This window comes from Triturus cristatus, chromosome 9, assembly GCF_964204655.1.
Source record: "Triturus cristatus chromosome 9, aTriCri1.1, whole genome shotgun sequence".
Lineage (NCBI taxonomy): Eukaryota > Metazoa > Chordata > Amphibia > Caudata > Salamandridae > Triturus > Triturus cristatus.
The window spans coordinates 914779803-914796794 of record NC_140592.1 but is presented as its reverse complement, the minus strand read 5'-3'; the positions used below and the strand labels follow the sequence as shown (position 1 = coordinate 914796794).

Here is a 16992-nt window from a genome sequence, read left to right as displayed (position 1 = left end):
GTGAGAGAATTCGTGAGCATACAGTGGATTGGCAGAGTAAGAAAATAGATGAGATTTTGAGACATGCAAAATACTTCAGTGATGAAATTGAAGCAAAACAGAGAAAGCTGAAAGAGAAAGCAATGTGGGCACAAGTGAAAGTTGCGGAAAGACAGGAAGCACAGTTGGTGGAACAGGCGAATAATGCAGGAAATAATTCAGGGAATAGGCCCAGATATGCAGGGAAAGGAAAGGGGAATCTTGAGGAAGCCAAAAAGAAGTTCCCGTGTCACAACTGTGGCCAACTGGGACATTGGAGATCTGAATGTACCAATCCACCATTAGCGAATAATGAGAATAAAAACTTAAATCAACAGGTGCAGAACGAAGGGAATAATCGACAGCAGCAACAACCTTCTGTTGTGAAACAGCAGAGTCAAGAGCCAAAACCGCCCTTGCCGCAGAATAGAAAATACAATCAGGATTCGGGATTCTACAATGATGAGCAGGTAAACAAACCAAGGCGTTCTAACCAGGTACAGCAGTACTTGTTAAAGAATGAAGGGAGTGAGTCTGAAGGTGATTATTGACGGTGCCGAAGAGAGGAGGAAGAGTGCATACTTGGTCCTGCCTGGTCTATTTCTAGAGTTGCACCATTTGTGGATGGGAAAATAAATGAAGAAGGTGTTACTTTTTTAGTAGACACAGGTGCGACGAGATCAACTGTCAGGTCAACAGATATTAGAAATCTTCCTCTCTCGGATGAAGCAATCCAAGTAGTTGGTGTAGCCAATACACAAATCAAGACACGTCTTACTGAACCAGTAAGAGTACAAATAGGGACATTTTCAGACATGCACAGATTTATTGTCTGTGACACTAGTCCAGTGAACCTGTTAGGTAGGGATCTGCTTTGTAAGATGAACTGTACAATTTTTTGTACACCGGATGGAATAGCTTTTGAAACACCAGATGAGGATGTTTTGTACCGAATGACTCTAGAAAATAGAGAGAGTGAGTTAATTGGTGCATATGCTGTGTTTGATCCGGAGGATTTGCCTCAAGAGCTAAGAGACACAGTGAAAAGGACAGTTTGGGATTTTACTGGAGAGGATGTGGGATTGATGAATAATGTAGATCCAGTGAAAATTGCAGTAAAAGAAGGAATTACTTATCCTAACATTCCTCAGTACAAAATGACACCAGAAATAATTGAGGGAATAACTCCTATAATTGAGAAAATGATTCAGCAAGGAGTTTTGAGAGAACTATTGAGTAGTCCGTGTAACTCACCGATAATGGGGCTAAAGAAACCTAATGGGAAGTTCAGGATTGTACAGGATTTGAGAAAAGTTAATCAAATTGTGGTGGCATGTTGTCCCATTGTGCCAAATCCGTCAGTGATTTTGTATCAGATTCCACATGATGCTGAGTGGTACACAGTGATTGATTTGTGTCATGCTTTCTTTTCAATTCCATTGCATCATGACAGCCAGCCGATTTTTGCATTTAGGTTTGGCCAGCGTATTTTAGCATGGTGTCGTATCCCACAGGGGTATACGGAGAGTCCTTCGATATTCAATCAGTTATTGAAAAAATCATTGGAGAGCTTGATTATGCCTGAAAATTCAGTACTAGTGCAGTATATTGATGACTTGCTTGTGGCATCAAAGACACGTGAAGCTTGTGAACTAGATACCATAGCTTTACTGAATCATCTGGCAGATGGAGGGTTAAAGGTATCTCCAGCTAAATTGCAATTTTGCAAGAAAGAGGTGCATTATCTTGGACATAATATTGAAAAAGGTCTAAGAAAAGTGACTGATGACAGGATCAGAATTATCAGAGAAATGAAAGCCCCAAAGACCCAGAGGGAAGTGAGAATGTTCCTGGGAATGGTGGGTTATTGTCGTCAGTGGATAATTAATTTCTCTTTGATAGCAAAGCCACTGATTAAGCTGACAAAAATTGAGATGACAGATCCATTGGAACTAGATGGAGAACAAATGGCAGCATTTGAGGAGCTGAAAAGCAGAATGTGTGAAGCCCCTGCTTTGGGTATGCCAGACTATGAGAAAGAGTTTGAATTGTACTGTAGTGAGAGAAATGGATGTGCACTTTCAGTGTTAATTCAGAAGCATGGATTACTGAGAAGGCCTATTGCGTACTTCTCATCGACACTTGACCCTGTAGCTGTGGGTTTACCAGGTTGTCTGAAATCTGTGGCTGCAACATGTAGAAGTCTGGAACAGAGTGAGGGAATCATAATGGGATATCCTGTAAGGGTATTTGTACCTCATAATGTGGCAATTCTTTTGACAAGAAGCAGAACTCAGTACATGTCACATAGTCGGCTGACTAAATATGAGAAAGTCATTCTGGGAGCATCAAATGTGACTTTGGAGAGATGTGTGAATGTGAATCCAGCGACATTGTTGCCGGATATTGACAATGTGGGTGTGAAGACAGAAGATGATCACAATTGTTTGGATGTGCTGGATTACTGTACAAAACCGAGACCAGACATAAGGGATCTTCCCTTACTTGAGAGTGATCATGTGCTGTTTGTAGATGGATCATGTCTGAGGAATGATGAGGGTGTGCTGAGTGCAGCATATGCAGTGTGCAAGGTTTCAGAAGTGATGGAAGCATCACCATTGAAAGGAGTGAAATCTGCACAAGTTGCAGAATTGGTGGCATTGACGAAAGCTTGTGAGATTGGGAAAGATCTGAGAGTGACTGTGATGACTGATAGTCAGTATGGATTTGGAGTTGTGCATGATTTTGGCCAACTTTGGCTACAGAGAGGTTTCTTGACGTCGAGTGGGACTCCAATAAAGAATGCTGAAGTGATTGGGAAATTGCTTGAGGCGATACAGCTGCCTAAAGAATTAGCAGTTGTAAAATGTGCTGCTCATGGACAAGGAGATGATTGTGTGACAGTTGGAAACAGATTTGTTAACGACATTGCACAATATTGTGCTAAGAACAATCATTCAATTAATAGGGAACGAGAAGGAGAAATGTCTTTTTGTTCTGTGATGTTTACTAATGTCCTAGAGACGTGGGATGAAGTGAAACAGTTGCAGGATGAGACAGGAAAGGAAGAAAAGAAAGACTGGATCAAGGCAGGTTGTGCCCCAAGGGAAACAGACCATGTTTGGGTCTATAGAGATGGCAGACCAGTCATGCCTAACTCCATGTTGTCGACAATGGCAAGGATGTATCATGGCCAGGGACATTTGGGAAGGGATGCGATGATCAGGTCTTTTAAACAAACTTGGTACAATGCAAAGTTCAGGACAATTGCAGAGAGCATCTGTCAAAGATGTTTGATTTGCCAGCAATTTAACACTGGGAAAAAGACAGTGGTGAGTCTGGGAACAATAGGCAGAGAAGGTGGTCCTTTCACGAGAATGCAGGTAGATTTCATTGAAATGCTCCAAGTGAACAGACTGAGGTATGTTCTAGTGGTAGTCTGTTTGTTCTCAAGATGGGTGGAGGCTTATCCGACTAGGAGAAATGATGGAATAACAGTGGCAAAGTTACTGTTAAGAGAGCTGATTCCTAGGTACGGATTTCCAGTAACGATTGAGTCTGATAGAGGTGGACACTTCTATAATGAGCTCATGAGTTTGATTTGTGAAGCATTGGGCATACAGCAGAAGCTACATTGTGCATACAGGCCAGAGGCTTCTGGTGTGGTTGAACAGATAAATGGCACAATCAAGAACAGGATTGGTAAGATGTGTTTAGCCACTGGAATGAAATGGCCTGATGTCTTGCCTCTAGTGCTAATGACTATTAGATCTACTCCAGATAGAACTACTGGGTTGAGTCCGCACGAGATTTTGATGGGACGTGCAATGCGTCATGCATTTGTACCTGTCAGTAAGTTGATGACAATAACTGATGACATGATTTTGGATTACTGTAAAGGCCTGGCTGACGCAGTTCATTCTGTGTTTCACCAGGTTGGAGAAGAAGCTACCACACTTGAGAAGAAGCAAGCTCATGATCTGAGTCCAGGGGACTGGGTGAGGATTAAAGTACACAGAAGAAGAAATTGCTTGGTTCTAAGGTGGGGAAGGCCAAGACAAGTTATTTTGACTACGACAACTGCAGTGAAGTGTGCTGGTGTGAAAAACTGGGTACATGCGAGTCATACTCTGAGAGTTCCAAACCCAAAGGATGGGACTGGTAAGGAGTATTTTGAAGAATCAGATTCCAGTGATGATGAAGACCCAGAACCAGTGAGGAAAAATCAAAGTTCAGAAAAAGAAGCAGAAAAGACTTCAAGAGAACCATTGAGAGTCTCAGAAAGGAGATCAGATTCTGTAAGAGAGCCTGAAGTTCCAAAAAGCAGTGGAGGAAAAAGAAGAGAAAAGAGTAATTCCACAGAGACTACTCCTGAATCAGATGAGGAGGTTGAAGAACCACTTGAGATTATACCTGAAGAAGTAGGGTCAGAAGAAGATGGAGAGGGACAGATTGCGGAAGACCCCCGAGGAGGTGTAGGGAACATTCCTGATAAGCTAGGTGAAGGGACAAGTAGACAGCAAGAAGATTGCGTGTCGGAGACTCAAGGAGGGAAAGAAGTAGGGAAGTCTCAAACAGTGGTGAAAAAGACTGTGGAGCGAAAGAAAACTGCTGAAGAACAAGAGGCATTTGAAACAGAATCGGATGAAAGTGAGAATGAAAAATCAGAAGGTCGAGTTCTGAGAAAGAGAACTTGGATTGGAGAAAGAAATAATACAGAAACAAGACCGAAAAAGGTTGTAAGAGGAGATCTTTGGCCTAACAACAGAGTAAAGAGGCTGAGATACAGACTGATAAGAGCAAATACATCGAAAGCTGAACAAGTGAATGAGGTGTCGAGTCAAAATGAAATAAAAAGAAAGGAGCAAAAGGAGTCAAGAGAACCCGAGGAGATAAAGAGAATTAGAAGACCCAACCAAAAGTACAGATCACCGGAATGGTCTTATGTGGCACTGTCTGAAGGAGGAGAAGAAGAAGAAGAAACAGTGAATCGAGACAATCCGGAGGGGATCTTGAGAAAAGTGGTTGAGGAAAAGGAAAAATCTGTTGGAATCTTAAAAGTTATCCTGACTGACATTGGAGAAGAGTCGGATGCACAAGATGTTGTTGATGATCTGATACAATTTGATGTTGCTGAAGAAGAAAAAGTGAAAAGTGATGAATATCCAAATTGAGTGAACTGAAGAAATCGCTTGGAGAAAAGTGAAAAGGAGAAAGTCTGAAATTCAGTTGTCTGAAGTGAAAAAAAAAATAAAGAATTGCAGTAGTGGAGTAGTAGAGGCTAAGTCAAAAGACACGGTCAAAGTAGTAAAATGGCTAACATAGAGAATAATCAAAGTAAATGTGCCTTTTTGAAAAGATGGTGTAGAATGTGCTGTTGCTGTACTGGATTATTGATGCTACTATGGGGTGTTTTAGCTTTATTAGTTACATTTAGAGTTACAATAGGTACATTTGAAATACATACTGAAAATGAGACTAATGTAGAGAAGAATTCACAAAAAGTAGTTCCAACTAGAATTAGTAATATTTACATGCATAAAGATAGGTCAATTAATGATTTTTCTAGCAATGAGAAAGCTTTCCTAAATATGGTGGAGGAAAGGAGATTGAGCATGCATGAAAAGGTAGGGAAATACAAAGTGAGTGAGACAATTTGGGACATTGAGATGGGAAAAGAATTGAGAAATGGAGCTAGTCCAACTTTAGCTTTAGATGCATCACAGAAGGGTAAGCTGTGCATTACAAGAAGGAAATCCCAATATGATACATACTTTGTTGGGACTAGTGAGTGTCATGATACATACTTCATTGCAACAGGATGGGGTTTTAGAGGAGGAGAGGATCCAGTTTTCCCAGGAGTGTATTATGTTTGTGGGAACAAGGCTTATTACAAGTTGCCTGACCATTGGTATGGCCTGGTCTTTCCAAAGATCTTTCATATAGATAGAATAGAAGATGTAGAACATATTAATTTATTAACACGTTTTAAGAGAGAAACTTGGTCAGAAATAGTGGGTGACATTTTTGAAGCTTTAATTCCAGCAGTGGGAATTTCTTTGAATGCATATGGAATTCGGAAACTGTCAACAGTGGTGGATCGCTTATCGACAAATACCGCTGGAGGGTTTGTTTTGGTAAATACGGAATTGATTGCCGTACGTGCCATGTCTATGCAAAATCGACTTGCCCTTGATATTCTATTAGCCAAGGAGGGTGGGGTCTGTGGAATACTGAAAGTTCAACATTGTTGCACTTACATTCCAGACGAAAGCAAAGACTTGAAGGTCTATATCAAAAATATTACTGATTTACATGAAGAATTAGTACCACTGGAAGCTGAGAGTATTTGGACTAAAATAGCTAATAAAATAGTTGCTGTTAAGAGTTTTATTGCAAAAATAGGTAGTACTATTATAGGTAAGATATTGTTTCCTTTAACTTGTATAATTGTTGCTTTATTGATACTAAGATTGGTGTTGTAAAAACAGGGGAGGGAAAAATAAATTAATTAAAAGAAATATTGAAAGGAGAAATAAAAGAAAAAGAGATCCACAAGAAAAAGAATTAGAAGAATTGAGGGAGAGTGTTTATTTGGAAACAAAGAGGGATGATGAAAGGGAGTCTGGTGTCTAGTGTTGTGAAGAAGAAAAAGACATTTCCAGTTTCTCCTAAAAATTGGGATTAAAATTTTACTAATTGTTTTTTGGGTTGTTTATTTGGTGATAATATCACCAAAGGGGGTATTGCTGGAGCAGAGTTTTCTGTAGAAAATCTATTGGGTTTTTTAAGCTCTGGTTTGTCTATTTGTCAAAAATAAAAATATTAATTCATAATTATTAATTATTTGTTTTGTGTAAATGTTCTGATTAACCAATACGAATTAACAAGAGAAAACTATACGTGGGGATGCGTTTGTGTTGCTTACTAATAATGTGCATGTTTTATTAATAAATGTTGCTGAGTGCTGTTTATTTTAAAGCACAAAAACGCTTTTGAAATGTCGTGTACTAATGCTTTTCTTGTGTTGCAAAGGCTAGTTAATTACATACACATAAGGGTATTAGTGGGGTTAACACTGTTTAATCACTATGCTGTGGTAACGTTGTTTTTTGTCTCTTTTAATTAAGATGATACGTTTTGGCCTAGTGAAAGATGGCTGCCGTTTAAAGCCTGTATTTGAGTATGAGAAGGCCTTGCTGAACATGGTCGAGAGTCATCTGACCACAGTCTTCGCCTGGTTAAAAAGTTTTCCGTGAGGACAGCAGCTCTGGGCGGACATCCAAGCGTCCTTGGAAGACAAAGGAGCCACAATGAATATTGTGATCACCATGCTGGTTCCGAGGAAAAATGAACATGAAAAGAAACATTTTCAAGATTTAGTTCCGTCTTCCGTCTTTTTATTTTTGTGGTTTTTTCCTGAGCGGAGATTTTTCCAAATGTAGCGATGCTACATCCTTTCCTGCTCGCTCTGCTCAGCGGTTCAGCAGATATCTAAAACATTTTATGTTGCCTTCTTTTGTTAAATTTATTATAAATATACTAGACTAGAGAGGGTTGGTGGTCATTGCATTTTGGATTCTGAGGCCACTTCTTTCCGAACTTGCGTTGGTGAGGATCGATGCTGTGAGGACGGCGACTTGAGAGACTTCTATCGAGAGACCTGTCCTGACTCGTTTATGACATTTAGCTAGAATAGGTAATTATAAGAATAATGATTTTGCTTTTGAATTGATTTTCTTTGAACTAATTTTAGATAAATTACCATTATTTGAAATACTGTGTTGGTGGTTATTTCTTGTCAATTATTGAGTACTCTATTTTGATTATTATTGGTTAAATCATGACTCAAGACAGTGTCAATTAGGTCTTATCGACCGTAGTGTAGATGCAGGGTGTTTAGAAGGTTTTCTTTCCACAGGTTCAGTGCTGATAGAGTAATCTGAGTGTATGTTAGTGAAATGGGCCCAAGCGTATGATGAGTGTGTGTGCGTGTATCTGTGAATTTACTCTATCCGTGGAAGTAGGGAGAATTTGTACACCCCAATCGGCACCACTCCTGGCCCACTGTAAACCACAGGTAGCGACGATGGACCGGCAGGACGGGAATGTGGAAATAAGCATCCTGCAAGTGCAACTCTACCATCCAGTCTCCCGGGTCTAGGGCAGGCAGTACCCGAGCCAGAGTGAGCATCTTGAATTGCTCCTTCAGGAAGTAGTTGAGGGTTCTAAGACCGAGGATAGGACGGAGGCCTCTGTCCTTCTTTGAAACCAGGAAAAAGTGGGAATAGCAACCACAGCCTATTTATGGCCCGGGAACCCTCTCAATGGCTCCCTTGGCCAAGAGAGCCTTGACTTCCTCGCGGAGTAGCACAAGATGATCCTACGGTCAGCCGATCGTGAGTTGGAGGCATAGAGGGAGGAGTAGTGTCGAAGGGGAGGGGTATCCAGCCTGTCCGAGGTGATGTCCCGCCAGTGGTGGAGGTGATGGCGTATCCTGCCACCAAATGGATGCTCGTGACCCCGAAGGACCGGGCTAAAAAGGTTTTGGTGTGGAGAAGGGGATGTTGGCATGGCTCCACTTCTGGCCTCCCGACCCTGGAGGACAGGATGAACTGTGCCAACGGCCCGCAGAGGTTGCTGAACTTGCGGAACCTGCTGGCTGGAATAGGGTGGGTGCGGTTGGAACCCCTTTCCTTAGCCACGAAAGGAACGAAACGCAGATGCAGGCCTGGGGTGGAGTACTGCGGCCCAAGGATTTGGCCGTAGCAAGAGAATCCCTTAAGCACTCAAGCAATGCGTCAGCCTTGTCTCCAAAGAGACGTGAGCTATATCCATGAGGTTTGCCTGGACATCTCCTAAAAAGCCAGGCATTCTCAGCCAGGCATGGTGCCCAATGGACACCGAAGAAACGTTCTTTCTAGCGAGTCCGTCGTGTATAAGCCACAGCGAATGGCAAACTTTGCTGCATCTCTCCAGTCTGATATTGCGTGGGAGAGCAGGATCCAGTCCTCCTCCGAGCCACTATGCAGCACATGCGCAACCGTATCCAATATAGAATGGCAGTAACTTCCCAAAAGGCATGCCGTGTTCACCCACCGCAATGCGAGGCAGGTGGAAGAGAACATTTTCTTCCCAAAGGTCTCCAACCGTTTGGATTCCCTGTTCAGAGGAGCGGATGGGAACGCGCCACAAGAAGTAGAAGCCTGGTCCACCAAGCTTTAGGTGGAGGGGTGGGCAGTGTGGAAAACTAGGTCGCGAGGTGCAGGGTGATGGCGACAGGCAATTGTTCTATTCACAGGAGCCTCTGATGGGTTTGGACCAGGTGCCCAGAAGAACATCTTTTAAAGCTTTGTTAAAAGGCAACAAGGGTTCTGATGAGGAGACTCCAGGCTGCAGGACCTCCGTCAAGACATTCGTCTTGATCGCCAATCTAGGAAGCTGCAGGTCCAGGAACGGGTCCAACAGAGGCCATGGAGCCGAAGGCGCAGGACCCCAGGGATCTCCTTCACCTGGGCCTGAAGGAGCACCTGCAGGTTTAGGCCACCCAAACCCGGCATCATAAAATTCCTTAAGTTGGGCGGGGGTCGCAAAGCCAACCCAGGTGCCCGCTCACAGAACGGGGTGAAGTCGAAGCACGCTTCGACTCTTTGTGCTTGTCGTGGTGTCTCTTACCTGACGACTTCGACGAAGAAGACTTCGAGTCCCCAGATGGATGCTCGGACCTTCCTCTCGATCAAAATAGTTTGCGAGATCGACAAGGCGACCTCCGCGGTGCGTGCCAGACCGCGAGCAGCTTCAGGGGCCCCTCCCTCAAAGCCTTTGGCGCTATGGCACAGCAATTGGAACACAAATTTGTGTCATGGTCGCGCTCCAGGCACCAGAGACACGCGATGTGGGGGTCTGTTACCAACATGGACATCCTACACATCAAAAGGAGTCGACAAAAGGTTGAAAAAACTGTCAAACAGTAGCTCTCTTCAACGGATCGGCGCTGGCTGGTGCGGAAAGAAAAGAACTAACGCCAGCACGCCAGATATATTAACGACACGGACATCACGGCAACGACAATCACACCGCCTACGACGTCACGCGGAGTCGACTGATGCCACCTACCGGCATGCTGGGGTACTTCTATCAAAATCTTCCGGATCCAACCTGGAAGCTCAAAGGTAAGGAATCTGCAGCTAGATGTCTCTATCAGATCCCTTTCCTACAACCTCTGGATCTTAGGATACTTATTAATGATCTAGTTATTTCTCACACAGAAAAAGAGAACTCCATACTGCTCTAACCATCTTGATACCTGCATTGGCTCCCTCAGGAAGCCAGGATCAAGTTTAAAGCCACCTACATCATCTTCAAGGCAATTAATTGAAAACAACTGGAATACACTGAAAGACTTCTGGAGCAAATAGTGTGTCTGCTTGGAGTCCAAAATATTCTTATGTCACTCAGCAGTTGGTCAATCTTTCCTCCGTGTAGCCTGACCCTTTGGCAAGCGCGGCCAGAAGATATCGCATATACCAAAGATCACTTTACATTTAGATTTTAAAAAACAAAAAACTCGTCTTTTCAACTGCATCTGAAAGTCTGATGCATTTTTGTACTACCCTCATCTGTCTTTTCACACTCTCCTCAACGTGGTCTATACTGTCATGTTTATGACTCCATAGTAACCTCTCCTCTTTACTTCCCCTCTAACCCTTGACTTGCTTGCTAACAATTTACCCTTTCATTACTCCTGTACGTTTCAGATAGGCCCATCATTCTTACCCTCACCTGCTTCACACCATTTCATTGCCCTTACTTCTGAATACCTATCGTTTGTCCTATGTAGAGGTTCTGCCTACCCTCTCCCTCATTTCATCTAACAGCTTCAATTCAGGTTTCAGACTAGATTGAATAACTGTTCTTAATGTCCAACATGCAAGATATACATCTCTCTTTTCCTTGGTTATCTGTAAAGTACAAGGAAACTACTGTGGTAATGCTGTGCTATACAAATATATAAAATAACAAATCATTTTGATGGAGGAGTCCTCATTGTGCAGATCTTTGGTGGCTTAACCTGCATACCTAAACTAGCGGTTATGGTTGGCAGTTGGGTAAAGCCAAGTTATATGCAAATATATATGAAAATAATTCAGGTTTACATCACAAAGGGTACTTTTTTTCAAAAGACTGAAGCCATAGAGATTCCAGGAAAGAAGACTCCATTCCACAGCTCCTACAGTGAACTAGCAAGAGTCTGCAAATTATATCAGAGCCACCAGCCGAGTTTTTGAAACCTTTCCTCTTCAAACACTAAGGCAAAATGTGCAGCAAACATTAAGGACGTGCAGGTTTTTTTTTAAACATCAGTAGGATTCCACAGTGAAGTGAATGTGCACAGCAGAGATATGAAGTGATTTGTGGGTTGCAAATTCAAATCTTGCAAGGCAGAAAACAGCCTTCCATTCTTTTGAGGTCAGTGAACAGAGTACAATTACATTGGGTAATGGCAGAATCTGCTAATAGAGAAGGAAGAAGAGGCGGCTGAAATATGGGGTTATGCAAAGGCAGATCTTCTTACTTTTAGCTAAAATAAGTTTGTTCACTCGCTTCTCCACCTTCTCATACTACTCTTAATTCCCATGTTTCTAGATATTACTCTAAAAAGAGTGGGGATCATTGCTAGACTCAGGCTATTATTATATTGAGTAAGGCTCTGGACTACCGAGGAACTGTGGCCATACTGGAGGACAGTAGAGAAATTGCTAGCTCATGCTAGAGGCCTTACTTTTCCGTGGTTCAAACATGCTAGTTATTGGTTAAATAGACTATACCTTGGCTATTTTTGGACGGATACTGGTTTGTTGTTGGATGTATCCAAATTGCAACTGAAGACCTGCTATTGGGAGTTTATTCAGGCCAATCTCTTCTGTTCCTCAAGTCATGGTAGGTTGACAGTGTAATTTTTGTATATTTAAAATTTCGCTATGACATACTTGAACTAGGGTAATTAATAACCGGTCCTAGGATGCTTGTTTCCAGTCCAGGGAGGACCTGGCTTGGCAGTTCGGGCTGGACTGTTCCCATGAGGCACAGGGTCAAGACTGATTTGCATATGGCTGGCTTCAAACTGGAATGGCATGGTGAGCAAAAAAACGATGGATTTAGGCCCAGATCTCTGTACAGGGGTGAATGTATGACATTGTTCTGCATTCTGTCCATCAACTGTTGTTTTCGTATTTGTTCATAGCAGTGTCATTTAAATTGGATAAAAAATTGTGACTAGCTATATAGTATCTGCTTTGAAGTAGCTATGGACTATGACAAGTTTCTTGTGCATACTATTGAGCTACATTTGCTCTTTTAATAGGAATATGGAACCAGGTTAGGCATAGTAGTTCAAAGCTAGTTTGCACATATATACACTTTATTTTCCACGAAGGATTTTATGATCATTTTATACAGCAATCTTTAGGTAAAGGTTGCACGTTTTCAAAATTTTATTATTTTCTAGTATGGTTTTAAAGACAGATGTTTTAAATATGAATTTTATGGATCAATTTTGTTGATAAAAATGTACAACTCTATGTATTGTTATGAAGGAATCGACTGTGTGCAACTTTTAATAGAAATAACTTTGACAAGAACTTCACTATTCACTTGTACTGAAATTTTCAGTAGGGATATGAAACATTAACTGGACAATGACCGTGGGGAACACTAAGACCCTACAGGTTTTCTTCCACTCGAAAATCAAAGTTGTACGTTTCATCAGCCCCAACAGACTGTAGCCGTATTAGGAACCAGAATGGAAGAAGGAAACAGCATAACAAACAAGTCAAGCAAATGCTCTGCAGCTGTCGACTGGGGAATGAATGAGACGTTTTGAGTGCTTCTTTGGCCTGAATGGCCAAATAAGCACTCAACCTGAGTGTGACCCAAAAACAAATCCTTACCAGCTCTTTTAAGTTAAAATACTTCACAAGGTATGCCCCTGACATGCTATGTACAACGATGACTACATTCTAGATTGTGGTTTCACATAATCATTTTATTTGAATACTGAACTAGAATATATTGTGCTTATTAGTTATATTAAATTCTGAAAATAAGCGCGGACTTGGTTGGCAAAATGATACACTGTCATCTTAAAGACACTCCTTTGAAAGACTTTTAGTCTTATTTGATTTGTAGTCCACTAACAGTCCTCCGCTGCTTGGCACTGTAAACCAATTGTTCAATCACAGACTATCTCAATATTGAATAAGCATATGTTGAAGAATGCAGCATGAAAGGGTCTAACTTCAGGGTTAACTAGTTTTTCAACATGGTTCAACTGTATCTGGGCTGTGCATAGAAATCTCTTTTCACACTAACGCCAAACAACTGCATTACCAATATGCACAACCAATATAAAGTTACTAAGATAATGGCTTGAAAGGAATGCTTAAGTCAGCCTTATTACACACTCAATGTAATGTAATTTACCTCCTCCTGTTTTCTGAATTCCATTTCCATTTGTTTGTTCCGAGGTTGACTCTTTCCAATGCCATGCCCAGTTATGAAGTTGCTACTGATGTAAGCCAGCTCCGGATCCTGCTTGCCAGCTTCCTTTATTAACCTAAAAGTATCACACACATGTTATTTGCTAACCCAGCAATAAAAATTAAAAACAATTTCTAGTCACCTGTTTCACTACATTGGCCAACGTACAGCTTCTCCCACAACAACTAAGACACAATGGCTAGGTATAAAATCAAAGCCAGTGTTTTCTGTGACAGCACTTCAGTCCCTTGCTGCCTCTCTGCATTTTATCCCACCACAACTGCAAATATTGTGTCTGTTTCACAAAACCTTTGGAGATTAAGAAAACATTTGTTTTCCTAGATTAGCTGGAGACTTCACATTTAAGGTACTGCCCAGGGAGCGTTCATCATCTGCCTACATAATAGGGCAGGTCTCTGGTTCTGCTGAGTTAGTGTCTTAGAAGCATGATGTACCCTGCGTCTTCATCTATAGTACATGTTCTGAAAATTCTTACCAATTTGCAGAAAGAGATAAGAAATATCAAAGAGTGAACTTCTATAGGGTGGTGATGTCTTACACACATTAATATAGATGGTTCAACGGGTTCAGGGAGGGGTGCTTGGGAACTCTGAACCATAGTATTTTTTTATATGTCAGACTAATGAGGGACCGTGTGTAGTGAGATGCCTTAAGGAGGTATGAGGTAGACACTTTAGATGTGAGCTACCGGGCAACAGCTGATGATTTTGATCTAGTGAAATCATGGTTAGATTTATGTTATAAAAACTCATTATCTGATTTTTAACCCTTAAGCATCTCCGGTTGGATTTGGCAACCATTCAGAAGCAGGAAAAATGGCCTCCAAAACCTTTCATTATAGGAACTAGACTGGAAAGACATCATATAGGCTGTGAAGCTGTTGAATGGTCTTCGGGTGCCAGGGTGGCGAAGAGGTTTTTTATTTGTAAACTAGCATAAAATTAGCCTCCAGGTTTGCCATAAAACAGCAATTATCCACACTAACTTAGAGGAAAAGTTTCGATCCAACTAAAGATATTAAGGAGAGAATTATAATGCCATGGGTAAAAACAAAACTTCTTGAAGGTGGAATGCTTGCATTTTTTATTATATTATTTTTGAATGGATTATGGTCCGCTGATTTTCATTTGTTTTTGCAATAGGGACGTTGTACAGTTAAAGTGACAGGGTCTGTTTTTTAAAAGGGCTATCATTTGTTTTGATCTTTAAGGATCTAACGTGTGCAGCTGAACTGTTTTGCCTACATGGAGAAAATAAAAATGCCCAGGTGGTACGGATAATGGAGATTTGTTCTAAGCTGTGGAGCAGTCATGGCCTAGCCATTCTGCTGGATTTCCAGAATTGGAAGGCAACATGTTTAGCAGCAATGTGGAGGAGCAAGTATGGTGGGCTGCGTACCTATGGAAGTATTATTGACCACCTACTGCAGGAGTGTTTTTTCCACTTTTAACTTCAGAGAATCCCAATATGTAATTCTGGACGTTATAGCCTCTCTATTTAGAACAGAGATGTTCTTTTTCATACAGAGTTTATACGTAAAGATAAAGCATAAAACGTGCAATGGTGTCTTAATAAAATCTAGATACCTATAACTTTAGTATGGAAAATTATTCTTTTCTCAATATTTTTTCTTGCTTGCCACTGGTCTCTCATTCACACACCTCTACTTACTTTCTTTCTGGTCTCTACCCATCTCACTTCCTCCTCCAACTCTCATTCTCGTACCTTAATATTTTCCTGATTCCCTCTCACCTTCAAGCATATTCTATCCATGTGTAGCCCTCTTAACTCCATTAACAGAACGCTCATTCACTCAGCTACTTCTCTTGCAGTGCTCATTTAATCTCCATCCTTACCTAGAATCACTTATCCGTGTATTTGTTTTACATCTCTTCTGCATATTTTCTTCCCCCTTGCCTGAACCTTCACCACTCACAGCCATATTCTTCTCCATCAGTATGCTTAGCTTATGTTATCTCTCCAAGATTGTCAATTAATTCCAGGTCTAAATCGCTCATTCGACAACCCCATCTCTGCAAGATTTTCTATCTTCTTAGAGTTTTCTTTCACGTACATCTCTCAATTTCCCTGCTTTCACTTGCATCAATCTTTCACCCACATATGTTCCTGGATCCTTATACTTTTCCTTATCAGCTCCCTCAAAGTTTGTATGTTTGAACTCCTAATACCTTAATTTAGTATTTTTTTTTTTCGCATATCTCACGTTTGTAGAAGGCTTCCTTGCATTATCACCTTGTTCTTCCTTCTATTTTGCTACCATTTACCAAATCCTTTGCCAACCCCTGGCCATTCAAAAAAAAAAAAAAAAAAGCTTTTCCATAATGTTCCGTTGCACTTTTCGTTCTCCTTCCTATGTTTTTCCCATTCTCCGTGTATTCTCTCCTCAATTTTATTTCTTCGGCTATACCCTCTCTTTTTTCGTTCCATCTCCCCCTTTCTTTTGTTCCATATTCTTCACGCTACTCACTCCCTTCATTCTCCCTCTTGTCTATCACTTTCTGATATCCTTTTCCACGCCATAGTTCATCCCCCCTCTTCCCATGTATTCTGTTGTTCCTCCTGTAATCCCTTTTTCTCTTAGCAATCTAGTTGTTAACCATTTTCTGTATTTTCATCACAGGTCTATTTCAGCCAAGTCTCAATAATTTGCTCAAAATCAGCACCACAGCCAAGGCAGGCCAAATCTGCTCCCAATTCTTCCAACCTTCTGGCGGAAGGCCATAGGGGCTGAAGTCAAAGATGAGAGGGCAAGATAGAGATTAATTTAATATTTCAATGGGCAAAGGTATTTCGAGAAATGCAAAATTATAGGAGTGCTTCAGCCCTTCTAACTAGTTAATCAGCTCTGTCTACGATAAGGTGGCTTACAAAAGATAATCGGTGGCTGTAATAGCACCACTGGTAGAATTGATCAATGAGTGGAGTATATATTACAGAGAGAACTGTAAACAACAGATCACAGGTTAAAATCCTGGAAGGGCAAGCACCACAGCGAATAAAGGACCAGTTAATTAGTGACAACATAAAATGCGAGCACCACGATACTGTTCAGGCTCTGGCATTTACATGTTCAATATAATGCATTTACAAGGTACTTCACATTCTTAGCATAAACACAGTGCGAGAAAATAAATTGCTTTCAACTATAATTAGGAAATACAATAGCTTTAGCTGAGGTGTAACTGAAAATCTGGTGGTTAATAAGGGCATAATAACGGTTAAGATATTGTGCTACTATGAAATTACAATTCAAATTCATAGTGCAGGCAAGGTTGCAGCTTGATAGTAGGTTTTGTATGATCTATGTTCTTTTCCCAAGAAAGTTATCTATCTATGTGTTTCAAAGGAAAAAATATATGTGTTTCAAGGGGGAAAAACACAAAGTTGAGTGAG

At 41.1% G+C, this 16992-nt stretch overlaps 1 protein-coding gene across 3 annotated transcripts in view; it reads right to left on the bottom strand.

Moving 5' to 3' along the window:
• Positions 1-16992, bottom strand: part of DICER1 (dicer 1, ribonuclease III) — a 692358-nt gene that overhangs the window by 544173 nt on the left and 131193 nt on the right. For all 3 annotated transcript variants that reach the window (XM_085626460.1, XM_085626459.1, XM_085626458.1), the window contains one exon: positions 13501-13633. In XM_085626460.1, coding sequence (XP_085482586.1) covers positions 13501-13633 — 133 coding nt within the window. The remainder of the gene's footprint in view (positions 1-13500; positions 13634-16992) is intronic.